Source organism: Rhopilema esculentum, chromosome 1, assembly GCF_057945365.1.
Source record: "Rhopilema esculentum isolate cy_ngs chromosome 1, ASM5794536v1, whole genome shotgun sequence".
Taxonomy (NCBI): domain Eukaryota; kingdom Metazoa; phylum Cnidaria; class Scyphozoa; order Rhizostomeae; family Rhizostomatidae; genus Rhopilema; species Rhopilema esculentum.
The window spans coordinates 1,328,669-1,341,915 of NC_142815.1; the positions used below are offsets into that span (position 1 = coordinate 1,328,669).

The following is a 13,247-nucleotide window of genomic DNA, read 5'->3' on the forward strand; positions in this document are numbered from 1 at the left end:
AAAACCAAAGCAATGGTGATGTTTTTAGTACATTTTGGAAAGTATTGGGAGATAAAACTCCTGTACCCTCCCCCACCCCGCTCCCCGCTTTCGCAGTCACTTGTTGTAGGGTACAAGGGGGGTTTCATGGTGTTGTTGTTGTTTGTTTTTTTTGCATCGTTCATTTACTTGTAGCATACTTTAATAAAATATGTACTGAGCAGATCCAAATCGATAAAGAACTGTGCGAATATAGCAATAAATGCTTAAATATACACAAATAAATACTTTTACAAGTTATACTTGAGGGATTTTATAAAAGCTAAATTTTAAAACACAATGCGTTGCATTTACAGTCTGGGCCATGCTACATTTTACTTTTAAACTATTTAAATTCCTGAATACAAAGGGAGATGGATAGTTGGTTGACAAGGGTTCGGGAGTATGCTTGGCAACTGCTGGAAGGTCGGATAATGGTAGTTTGAGGGGTAACGAAATAAGATTTCATTGGTTCTACTGAACGTGAGGGTTATAACGAGGATAAGGAGGTTTTGGGTACTTGGGGAAATTGAAAGGGTTTTGAGGGGACTTCACGGGGCGTTGAAGGGTGTTTATGAGTTAGGGGGTATGTGTGAAAGATGAAGGGGGCTGAGCGAGGCTTTTTAACAGGGTAGGTGATCACATTTTAGTAACGTTATTTTGCTGAAATTTTTAAGTACTGAAAGACAAGGCTGCCGAGAGCCATGCCGGGCCTTGAAAAGGGAAAACGCTTAAGCCCCTTCCTAACCAGAAAAAGAATTCAAAATGCGTTTAATATGGATCTGAAAAGTATAACATTTTATTTATTTCCTTTTGATTCATATTCGTCAAACTTTCCAAATACATATATGATTTTTACAACTTTGATATAAAGCGCAATATTTCAAATAGAAACAGTTTGAACTTATTATCTTTAGTGATTTTGACAGCAGGACCCTCTTTGCTTACGGGCCCATGGGCAATTGCTTCCCCTTGCCCCCCTCCTCTCGGTGGGCCTGCTGATAACAAGGAGATAATTGTAATGAAATTTAATAAAGAATATCCCAAACCTATATCACAGGCAAAGGCACATATAGATCGTATCTTTCTACAACTTGAGCAAATCGCATATGAGTCTTGTGATGCCGAACTGGACTGCACTTACTATACAACATATGTATCCGCCTAATGAATCTGTGGCCCGTGACCTAAACCAAGGGTGTCCAACTAAATTTCTAGGCCGGGCCACAGACAAAGCTTTACGTCACAGGCGGGCCAGATGGATGATAACGAAAATTATCAGCAAATGCTAGACAAATATTTACAGAAAGTTTATTCACATCACACATGAAACTGGTAGCTGATGTGCGAAGAATGCCATGTAAATTTTCGTCTGCAAATATGGCCTTTTAGATTAAATCAATTTCCCTAATTATGGGAAAGTATGCCTAATTATGTTAAGTATGACTAATAAATTATAATGAAATTATAATGGCACTACAAAGACAAAGTGCAGGGTTAAATAATTCAAAAGTTATTGCCTTAACAAGGGCCATAGAATATACCCACGCGGATCACTTTTGGACCGGGGTCCGTATGTTGCACCCACTTGACGTAACCACTGAACCATCCTCGAACCTTACCTGGGTTTTAACCAATCAGATTCAACCTGCTGCATCCCCTTTACCATTAGAAGTAATAATAAAAACAAATTGGGTAGAGAGGCATTAAAAAATAAAACACACTAAACTATTTATCTAAATTATCGATGATTCTCATTGTTACTCACAGGTGATTAGTGCACGCCTATTGTCATACGTGATCGAGCTCCTCCTCATCGTGTGACTTCGCTGCGCAAGGCTAATTTGACTTTGAATGGTTTTGGTATATTAACAACCCCGATGATTCCCTCCAAATCTGAGGATTCCCCCTCACCTTTAATTACGACGTATCGATATAGAATACTTGATAAAAACATGAACAACTCCATTTTCGCCAAGGCCTCCCCAAGGCATACCCTTCTTCCGGCTCCAAAAGGCAGGTAGCTTTTCTTTGCACCGATAATCAGGTTCCCGGTTTCATCAAGAAATCTTTCCGGTCTAAAAGTATCCGGTTCCTTCCACTGATTCTCATCATTGTGCATTGCCCATATGTTGAACCAAATTTGCGTCCCCGCAGGGATCTCGCGCCCTTTGCATATCGTGTCCGACATTGTTTTATGGGGCACTCCTAATGGCACAACACTCGACATGCGCATTATCTCGTGGACAACTGCTTCGAAATAAGGAAGATTCCCACGGTCTTTCAGGCATGGCCGCCTTGTCCCAAGTCTTTCTTTTCTCTCCTCCGCAATTCTCATCTGAATCTCAGGCCAGGCTGCTAAGTAAAGGAGGCTCCATCGCAGAGTCGTTGTTGTTGTTTCGACTCCCGCAAGAAACAAATCACTCATAATCTGTTCGAGGTTGACATCATTCACTTTGGCTGTTGAGCTTTCTTCTGTTCTCTCGAGGTCCTGCATATACAGTACAAGGTCAGTAAAGTCACGTGGGTTATTCACATCCATGGTTTCCCTGTGTTCTTGAAGCTTGGCGTCCAGAAAGGCATCCCTTTTTAAAATGCCTCGTTTAAGATCCGACAGTGCCTTGTTTGGTAAGTATCTGAGCCACGAAATGAAATTAACTGCAGCCGTAACGTCAAATTTGCCAATAAGATAGGAGAAGTGCAAAACCTCTTTAAATTCCCCATCATCAAGCTGGTAACGTTTGCCAAAAAGGATGGCACAAATGATGTTTGTCACGGAAAGGCCTAAAAAGAAGTTAATATTAAATGAAGCTAAGAAAACCCATGAAATCAAATGATAATAGATATGAAGGGTCGATAGTCCCTGTGTGATGACGTCATAAGAATCTTTTTCGGCGGTTTTCGGTCACTGGTATTTTGAGCCAATGAATTTATGAGACCCAGTGTGTACAACAAATCGTATTAAGGTAACTTGGAATTTTTGTTAAATGTGTCCAACTAAAGCAACCTGTGATTTGGTCAAAATTCATAAGTTTTAAAGACAGAATTTCTATGACGTCACACTTAAGAACTTCATTTCATCGTAAGCCACTCGCCAATCCACTACACGTCGTCATTGGCAATTATTAAAGTGCTTCACATGATATCACACGCAGCTGTAGTTGCGTGATATTGCACGCAGTCGGTAACTGTTCGCTTTTTCTAGTAGATACATGTGAGTGATATATGATAATTGATATTAACAGACATATGAATGATATATGATAATATAAAATAATAAATGATAGATAAAGCATACAGTGAAACCTGTGTAATTCAAACTCCATACAGGATCGTAAAAATATTCGAATTATAAAATGTTCGATTCGCAGAGATCCGATTTATAAATGTTTTTTTCAAGGGACCCGATAATTCTGTTCGAATTAGACGAACCTCGAATTACACATGTTCGTATTAAACAGAGCTGACTGTATAAAGGCTTTACCCAGGTCTGCTGCCGGGTCAAATCCCTGACCATTCTTTTCGTCAAATCTCTCAAACAACTTTTCTATTTCAACTGATACGCTGTCGCCCAGCTTGGATAGTCCTTCTCCGTACATCTTTAGAGCACCATGGGCGATTTTGCGCATCGCGTTCAGCCGTGGGCCATGATCAGCAAAAACAATATCCTGGAATCCTTTTGTGACTATCCTTGTTACGAAGTTGTCCTGTGGCCTTCCTATAATTTGAATTGAGTTTATAAAAATAAAATGCAGCGAAAAATGCACTTTTAATTTACATCAATGTTCTGAGCCACGATTAGGATCTAACACAATACTTTTCGTCTGGATAACAAGCCCGTAGTCAGGCCTGGCAAACTATCCAAACCTGTTGCAGGCAGACATTTCAGCCATATTTATTTTCAATTTCTTGCTTAGCAGCGAAATTTTTTTTGATCGCCAGGCACCACCTTAAGTCCTAAATAGATAATTAGAGACACCAATTAACAATTTTCCTTCCTTCAATATTAGCTTGACTCAATTTGTCATGACAATCCCATGCCACCCTTGGCTGCGGGCCTGCTGGATAAAAAAATTCAAATTGTTGTTATTCTATAGTAGATTTTTAACCAACGTTAATTCTTTAGAACATTTAGAAAATTGACGGCAAAACCGTCCCGGGTGAAAATTTTCACCACGACCCCCTGGCTACGGTTATGTCTCTTTATAAATATTAAGTCAAAAAGTTCATAAAGCTATCTGTGAAGTAGTTTTTAAATCGAGGCCGTCAATTGAGTGGATGTATTATTTAAAACTGTTTGGGCTCGACCTTTCGTATGGCAAGGAATGGTTGGGCATAGCAGCAAAATGCATCGGAACCTGGGTAGAAGATTCCCAGACATTCTCTGGCTTGGCAAGAAATTTTCATCAAAACTTGATAAAAAACATCTGTTTTTGCAATTACAATAATATTTTCTTGACTAAGTCACAAGAGATGGAAAGCTTATATCAATGTGAGCTTACTGTTCTCGGGTTGTAGAATGCAACAAATTAAGAGGTTTTTGAAACATTTATAAAAACTATTTCTCATTTGTCAAATATCACAAAATATTGTATAACCTGGAAGCAACCTTCTTGTTCCGGAGACGAAAGCTTTAGTCCTCTGTTTCGAAATAATACCGTCTTAAACCAATCAGTGTTACAGTCATAGCACATTCGCATTAATAACAGTATTCGCTCATCTGTACTGTCAGGGACCACACAACTTCCCGCCAGGCCTTCAAGTGATAATGCGCATGTGCAATGACCCGGAAACGGGGGCTGGTGCATGTATGGAATACGGGCATGATTCATCTCCCTAACAATTCAGTGACATTGTCCAAGAACTTTTAAACAGATACCTGAGGTAGACCAGAAGAAGGCAATTGATGTGCTTTGGAACATGCCTGTTTAGTTGCTTAAAATCAGGTTATGCATTTGGATCCTAAAGATCCAAAGATATGAAATTGCTTGACCTTTAAGTCTTGTCTTGATTGAGGTCTTAGCAGACTTGGCAAAGTCTCGAGTCTTAATTGAGTTCTTGGCAGACTTGACAAAGTTTCTAATTGTGATAAAATTACATCGTCATGTTCATTCATATCATATTTGGCCCTGTTCACACGGTACCGGATTCATTTCATATCGGATTCACTGACCCAATCCGATACGAAATGAATCCGGTATCGTGTGAACAGGGCCTTAGTCCTTTCAAAATTGAGCTGACACCAATTATTAACGTAAAAGATGTGTGCACCTATCATATGCAAAAAAGACCAAAAAGCTGGCTGATAAATATAAAGCTAGCATCGGCAAGCAGCATAGAAGCAACAGCAATGGAATTGTTTCGTTTTACCGGAGGTGTTGACATTTTTTTGAGTAGTACAACAACTCAAAGGAATAATGCTATTGAAGTTTTACCAATGAAAGGCCAAAAAAACTGGCTGGTAAGTATAAACGGGTAACCAGATTCATTTTCCGTGAAGTTTTTATCCATGAACTTTCCCAGCAACCAGTTGAATGCGGAGAGAATCATCGATATTGAAAATTTCGACAATTGGTATAAAAATCACTTTTGCTTTTCAATCTTTGCCAACAATAGGCCCAACTCAAGACAAATAACTTGCGAGACTGATCTTAAGAACTGTTATGCGCCGAATTAACAAGTATTTTGTTCCTAGACCGGACTTAAGAACTGCTTAGTTGATATCCCCGACCCAAGAACATTTTGTTGCTTGACCTGATTTAAAAACAATTTTATTGCTAGACCCTACTTGGAAACTCTATTGCCGATAGGCCCGACCTGACTCAGAACTCTATTGTTTTTAGACTTGAGAACTTTATTATTACTAGACCAGAACTTTACTATTGCTAAATACGACTTAAAAGTTGCTAGACCCAACTTTTAAACTTTATTGTTGAAAGGTTAGACAGCAGTTGTGAAACCCAACTGATTCTCCCAGGAACCTTTGCAAATGTGTGACCACAATATTGACTATATGCGATAACACCTACCTGCAAACTGTACACCATTTGTTAACAGCGCCTCCCTGGCGCCATCTATATCCTGGATAATCACAATCCGTTCTCGGCCAAAGCTGAAGCTCATGACACCCCCATAATCCTTTGCAAGACGCTTGAATGCTTTCATTGGTTGGTTGTGCAGTAGATGGAGATTGCCAATGAGTGGTAAGGGGAATGGGCCTGGCGGGTACCGCTTGAGCTTAGTCAGAATAATGACGTAATCAATGATAACAGCTACAACAACTCCAAGGGCCAACGTTGAAATAACTTCCAGAATCATCTTTGTTTTGTGTGAGAAAGCTTGAGAATAAGAAAGTAATGGTGTTTAAAATACCATCAGGGGGCGTTGTACTCATATTTGTTTAGGATAGGGTGGTGTTGTACAAACCATCAACCAAAAAGAAATAATTTCTTGCATAAAAATTGACCGATGGCAAGCTTATGACGGAGAAAACATTGATAATTAGTCTTAGGTTGTTGATTCAATATGTAAAAATAGGTTTGTTGTAGACAGGGGCGGATCCAGACAAAAATTTGACATTCTCAAAACCCATTATGACCGACCGACCACGCCCATTTCCCGGAAACGCCCAAGAAATTGTTTTCTGTCTTTTATGGATGCAATGATTAAAATTATTGAAATTTTAAGAGGAGAAATAGAAACAAACAATAAGAAGTGGCAGACACCCAGGGGAGATGAAGGGAGGTAGTTGTTCCCCAACATTTTGGGAAGACAGAGGTCTTTTGTTCTAAAAAGAATGGACAAATGTGATGTCATCTTATCAAAAAAATAGGCTTGCCCCCTCATATTATTGCCCAAAAAACAACAATGATGCAACATTAAAGAATTACTTAATAAGCATAGCAACACTAGTAATTGAAAATTGGGTAATGCAGGGAAAAATAACACAAAGATCAAGACAAAATGTGTGTGGCAAATTGTGCTTGGTTTTCTAATGGTTTAACATGTGGAATTTTATAGAAAGAAGTGTAGTTTTGTGGACATCCAAATGATTGATAAAAATTTAAGGGCACAAGACTCATCATAGAAGAGAATTATTAACGAAAGTTGACCAATGAAATTACTAAAAATGCAGGCACTTTCAGAGTATACAAGCCATAGAAACTTGGACAAAGAAATGGGCAAAAACCTTTTCTAGTAACAAAAGTAGACTGCTTAGGCTAGTCAACTTCTTTCTGGATGCTAACTCTCTTAAATGCATCATATCTTTTGGCATATGATAATTGCACTGCTTTAGAGTAAAATATTTCTGCATCAAAGTCAAAGTCTGTATATCTGTTTCAGATTTGTTGTTCATCATTTGGAAATACATGGAAGAAAAATTACTTTGGGATGACTGTCTATTTAGAAGATCCATCAAATTTAAATTTGAATCTTCTGAGACCTGACACTTTATACTAAACTTCCCTTTGCTTAGCTTTCAGATGCACTTTCTTTTGTCAAAGAAAATGATAATTTTTTGCCTTCATAATATTTCCTTCCACAGGAATGTTAACCAAAATTAGCTTTTTATCCAAACCACAATTCCATCAAAACTTAGTCTGGTAATAGGCTTGCTAAAATAAGCAAACATATGCATTTCTCATCATTTTTCTTGTTGAAAGACTACTCCATTACTCCAACTCCTGCCATACTAGATTACATCATACCAAATACTGCATTTTAACATGCATTAAAAACAGATTCTATCTGCCTTTACTGTGTGTACTAACTTAATGTAAAACATACTTTATTGGACAGCATTTCCAGTTCCTAGTACCACCTTGCTCAAATAAATATATCTCAAGATTTTGACTTCTGTGTTGCATTCTCAATAAACCTTGTTCGTTATTGGCTTAGTATCAATAAAACAGAAAAGGAGATGCATCTCCAAAACAAGAGTGCAGTGTATGACAATAGGCCCATGTAGCTCATATGATTAACCACATAAAATTTCCAAAGATGCAACATGTCAAATGGTTTCAAAATAGAACACAACAGCCCACCATAGCATAAAACTTTTCACCAAAGGCTGTGACAACAAATCCTATTCTGCTTGGTAACAATATCAGTAACAAGACTGTAAGAAAGTAATGACTTCTCTAACTGTTAAAATCTCTCTTAACTTTTTTACAGCTAGTTCTTTAAATTAAATTACAGCAAAAGTGAAAATCAACTTGCAAATAAATAACATGTTATTTAAAACAAATTAAATAGCTATTCAAACAAACTAAAATGTATCCATGAACATTATATTACAAAGATAGGCAACCATTTAATCATTGAATGAATATTCTAGTTCTAGTTAAATTCAGAACAGTGTAATTTTTGTGAATTCTACATTTAAATCACATTAAACAAAAACAGAAAGACAATGGTAAGGTATCGGTGTTAAATTAAGTATTTTACCAGCATCCAGAGGGGCCAGTCTGCAAACAAAACAAACTTTTTGCAGAATTTACCACCTGAGCCTCTAGGCCCAGTAGCAGCAGCACAAAATGAACCCCTATATAAAATTTTTCAGCAGTACCTCAAAGTCTGACCCTTTCTCGTTCAACAAGGTTCAGCCATCAAAATGAAAGAATTCTTTTGCCACAATAAATGTCGAAGGTTGTGTGTTACGATCTGGTTCTGGCGCCTAGGCCCTCCCGGCAGACTTGTAAGTAACCATTCCCTAGTCAGCGAAAAAAAATACTCCTCGATGGTATCCAAAGCACAATCGGTCAATAACTGTTTCAATTCTTCCAATACATCCATACTTGCAATGGGTTCTTGTGAAATTATTCTCTAATCAAGCACAAACACAAATCATTACCAAGCACTGCCACTGCCACTGTAGTCTGGAGTCGAGTCGAGTGTGGATTCTTGATCACGTGAAGTTGGTGTTCCCTGTCAAATTTAGCTACTTTGTGGACCAGCCCACTAACTTCTCAAGATTCTCAAACTGCGACGTAGGCAAGACCTCATAAAATATATGTTAAACATATGCCAGATATACCCTATTAAAAGTGAATGGGTTTAATACGTCATTCTGGCGAATTTTCCTCTCGTTAAAATCTTTCAGGTCGACCTCTTCTAAGTGACAAAAATGAATTGAAATTCTCTGCGTGCGCATACAGAAACTGCGTGCAACTTTCTAAAAATGCGAAGGAACTTCTCAAAATGCATGGCAACAGTCGATAAACTTTCTAAAAATCATGCCTAGATACAGGACGCGGCGCAGCCTCTTACTACTCTCCTGGGTACTAGGTTCAATGAAGGAGAATTTGGTTTTTCATCGGAGAAGATATAAAAATGTTTCGCAAAGGCAAAACGGAGTAAAATATAGCAAATACGACGATTATGTAGAAATAAATACCTAAAATACATAATAAAAAGATGTATGCTTATCTTGAATCTTAAATCTGAGCTCATTCATTACTTTTAGCATTTTATTTAGAATAATCAAACTGGGAAAATCTGACATTCTAAATTGAGAATGTTGAGAATGTCTCGATCCGCCCCTGGTTGTAGAGTCCAACCAATTGGTCATTGTAATGCTGTGGGTCATAGACACCATTAATGAATTCTTAAGACAATGAAGAAATAATTTAATTATAATGATTAAAGAATTATTTAATAACATAAATGAATAAGGGTAGGTTTATTGTGTGTAGAACCTCCATAAACTTCCCCCTTGGCACATTAATGACTTTTGCCAGGAAAAAGAGGCAATTTTTGTACTCTTCACTCTTCATGCCACTCCAACCAATGATGTAACGAGTAAAAAGTCACATTATATCAAGTCTGTCACTTAAGTTTCAAAGCAGATATTATGATAAGTCTATTTATCAGGGTCTCCTTTTTTAATCAAAACACAATCGACACATCATCTTTTTGCAACAATTGTATGGTATTTACATTTTTGTAGTAGTTGAACTTTCAAAGTATGACCCTTTCAAAGTTCCAACGTATGAAGTATAAACTTCGAAACAGACAAGCATAAAAGCAGTGTGTGAAAGTAATTACTGTATTTATCTTTTTACCACACCCTTAAAGAGCGAGATACACCATTTTTGTTGGCAAAAACCACTTCTTTACCCCATAAAAATTTTTTGCTTTCACCCCTGGGCCTGATGAAATCCAAACTCATGAGCTAGGAGTAAAATAGATTTGAATAGAAAATGAAGAAGAAAGAACCTTTATTGTGATAAAATAATATTTATCATGATCCTGATAATGACAAAATTAGCATAATTCATGCAATGTAAGTAAATGAGAATTTTGAAAAGAACATATATTCATTTAGCCAAAGGATCGCACAAAAAGAGCTTACCAAATAACATATTGAAACAAAACACATTCAATGGTTTTATAAAAGCCCAGATTAACATTGGAGTTGCCCTAGGTATAATAATGATTATATAGTTGTAGGGCAATAAATACTTGAGCAGGGGGGCTTCATGTTAAAAGAAGGGGCAGTCTTCCTCGACCAAGGCTTATATAAATGAGTTTGAAGAAGGCACAAAATAGCAGAAACATAACATGATAGATGAGTATAAGAGACCATCTGGAGTTTGCGACCCCATGATACAAGTCAGGCCAAAACTGCAGTAAATAAAATGGCAGCCTATATCATTAAGATTTGTAAATTCCTCTGTATCTCAAACAAGCTACATTGTAAATCAACGAAATTCTGATTTTCATCCCAAAGTATTTTTCTCTGTTTGAAAGAAGTTTCATTGTCAAAAAAGATAGAAGAGCAGCTTCTATCCACTATCATTTTTTTTATGGTTTGCCTCATCTGAGGTATTTGAACTAGAATAGAACAACAGGATTCCATCATTGAATCACAGACACACATGGAGAGTTTTTCTTTGGTTTTTCACTTTGCCTTAGAGAAACAAGTCACCTTAGCTTATTAAGATTCATTTAATTTAGTAAATACAAGTAAGCAACAACATTTACTAAATTAAATGAATCTTAATAAGCTAAGCTGACTTTTTTCTCTAAGGTAAAGTGAAAAACCAAAGAGAAACTTTATAACCAACTCAATTAAAAAAAAATAGCTTTGTACAAACTCAAAAGTTGTTAATAGAGAGTTATTGAATTTAATACAAAAGGAAGAGAAAGAGGTAGATTAAAAAAGGGCTAAAGAATTACTGCATACTTTCCAAACAAAAGGTGTTCTCTGTTATTCTTTGCGAGTTTGTTTGTTTTGGGAATTTTGTGAGTTCACTACAATTTCAAAACTTATGGTACTGTAAACTATAATTTCCTGGCAGGTTTTGGCTACAGCAGCCCTGGCCATTTGAGGAGAGCCATAGCTCTTGCTCTCCTCCAGGCTCTCCTCAAACGCTGGAAGGGAGCTACAGATTGCCCTTCTAAACAGCTCTAAAAAGAAAATAGCTCTCCATGAAATCAATTTTTCCTTTGTTTCTATTCTTATTTATTTGCAAAAAGCCCTTTTTGATCCAGGTACTTGGATACCAAAACGACGGGGGTGTGCACTCCTAAGATTGTTTTGGTGAACCGGCTTTAGAAAAAAAAGCTAAAAATGACACCCGGCTTTAGAATTTCTGGAAAAAAGAACAAAGGAAAACAAAAGCTTTGGTGCCAGTTGCCATGGTTGCCAGAACACAACCAAAACAATGGGCGGGCAGCTTCTTTGCTGTTATTTTTGAATAGAAAAAAAACGAAAATCAGGCAACCAGCTTTACAGCATATCCTTTGAACAGATACCCGGCCTTAGAATAAATTGCTGAAAATGATACCCGGAAAGACGTGCACATCCCGTCAGCAAAATATACTAAGTACCACCCCCCCCCCCCACAGGCAAATAGCTCACCTGGAAGTTACTAGGAGATCTGTTTACTGTTCCTCTACTAAAAGTCTAATGGCCTGGCTGCCCCCTCTACCTTTACCCTGCCCCTGACAACAAATATGCAGGGTATGGTGATGGTCCAGCCAAGATGCAATAATATCATTGAAGGTGCATCCAAAAACTGACGCACCTGACATTTTTGGGTAATTTTGGCTTTTGATGGTTGTTGGTGCACCCAAGATCTTGTTAAAAAAGACATACTCTGCAAACTGGCCTTGCAAGATGTTGTTTGCATTCAACGTGGATAAGCTGTAACCACACTGACAACACAACCTTGATTTCTGATTTGACGAACATTTTTGAAACAAATACTGCAAGTTTGGGATCATCCAGTCTTCAACAATAACATTAAGTTTTCTTAGAATTGAGACGACCTGTTTAAAAAATTCCAGACAAAACTGCATGCAAACTGCAAAATAAAGGACAATATTCACACAAAAAAAGAAACTTACTTTAACAAAAGGTCTAACGAGCATCTGAATTAATGTTTCATGAGCAAGGCTTTTCCCTTCCAAATTTTTACCGTTCATTTACCAAAGTGACCAGCAGCCTAGGTGTTTGCCATCTTGCAGCACCAACGAGCTCTCTTCCAAAACATTACCATCCAGGCCTTCCTTTCTACGCTAATGTTGTGCAGGAAACCTTTCTAACTGGCTTGATAATCGTAGAAATAGCCCGTCTTGTCTTGTACAAGCAAGTTGGATTCACGACTTAGGCCCAATAAAAAATGTAACGAGTTGTTTTTGTTTTGATTACAATCTCCTCCGTTGCTTCGCTAGCTTACTCCTCCGTATAGGTTTTCCAGTGACGTCATCAAAAATCCTTCAAGAGTTTTCGCAATTTTACCATCTTTCTGAAAGAATTAAAGTGATAACGCTTCAAGTACATTGCCTTTTTTATCTGTGACAAATTTTCTAAGAAAGAGTTAACGGAAAGTACCGAGTTTTGTTTAATGATTTAGTGTTGTTTTGGTCTGGCTCGTCTTAGGCTGCCTGTTTTCAGTCTTGTTCTTCAATAAATAAGGTTTAATGAAACGAAATTTTGAGCCAACATTTTACTGCAGAACAAATGTATAACGCAGTGGCAAAATGTACCCTACCATAAACAACATATTCTTTTAGATATATGCATTGCTATTTAGCTAAATTCCGCTATACTTTTGCATAGGTATACTTCTATAATTTCTTTTATGTTAACTGTTATATTACTGAAAAAAAAACACTAAATGAGACCAACATGAAGCAATTTCAAGGATTACATAAGGCAGTTCATTTACTGCAAAAAGGACGCGTGCATCTATTTTCATGGAACCAATTCTTTTGTATTT

The 13,247-nt window shown here is 37.3% G+C and overlaps 1 protein-coding gene across 2 annotated transcripts; it reads right to left on the reverse strand.

Annotated features, from left to right (window-relative positions):
• Window positions 1-1,747: 1,747 nt before the first annotated feature.
• On the reverse strand, window positions 1,748-12,658 carry LOC135690225 (steroid 17-alpha-hydroxylase/17,20 lyase). Of its 2 annotated transcripts, none has more exons than XM_089108538.1 (4): window positions 12,444-12,658; window positions 6,048-6,356; window positions 3,503-3,736; window positions 1,748-2,802 (listed from the first exon to the last, which is right to left on the reverse strand). In XM_089108538.1, the coding sequence occupies exons 1-4, from the start codon at window positions 12,448-12,450 to the stop codon at window positions 1,832-1,834; spliced, it is 1,521 nt and encodes a 506-aa protein (XP_088964664.1). In that variant the 5' UTR covers window positions 12,451-12,658; the 3' UTR covers window positions 1,748-1,831. The 2 variants fall into 2 exon arrangements, with proteins under 2 accessions (XP_088964664.1, XP_065063796.2); XM_065207724.2 differs by having other exon boundaries at window positions 12,373-12,658.
• Window positions 12,659-13,247: the final 589 nt, after the last annotated feature.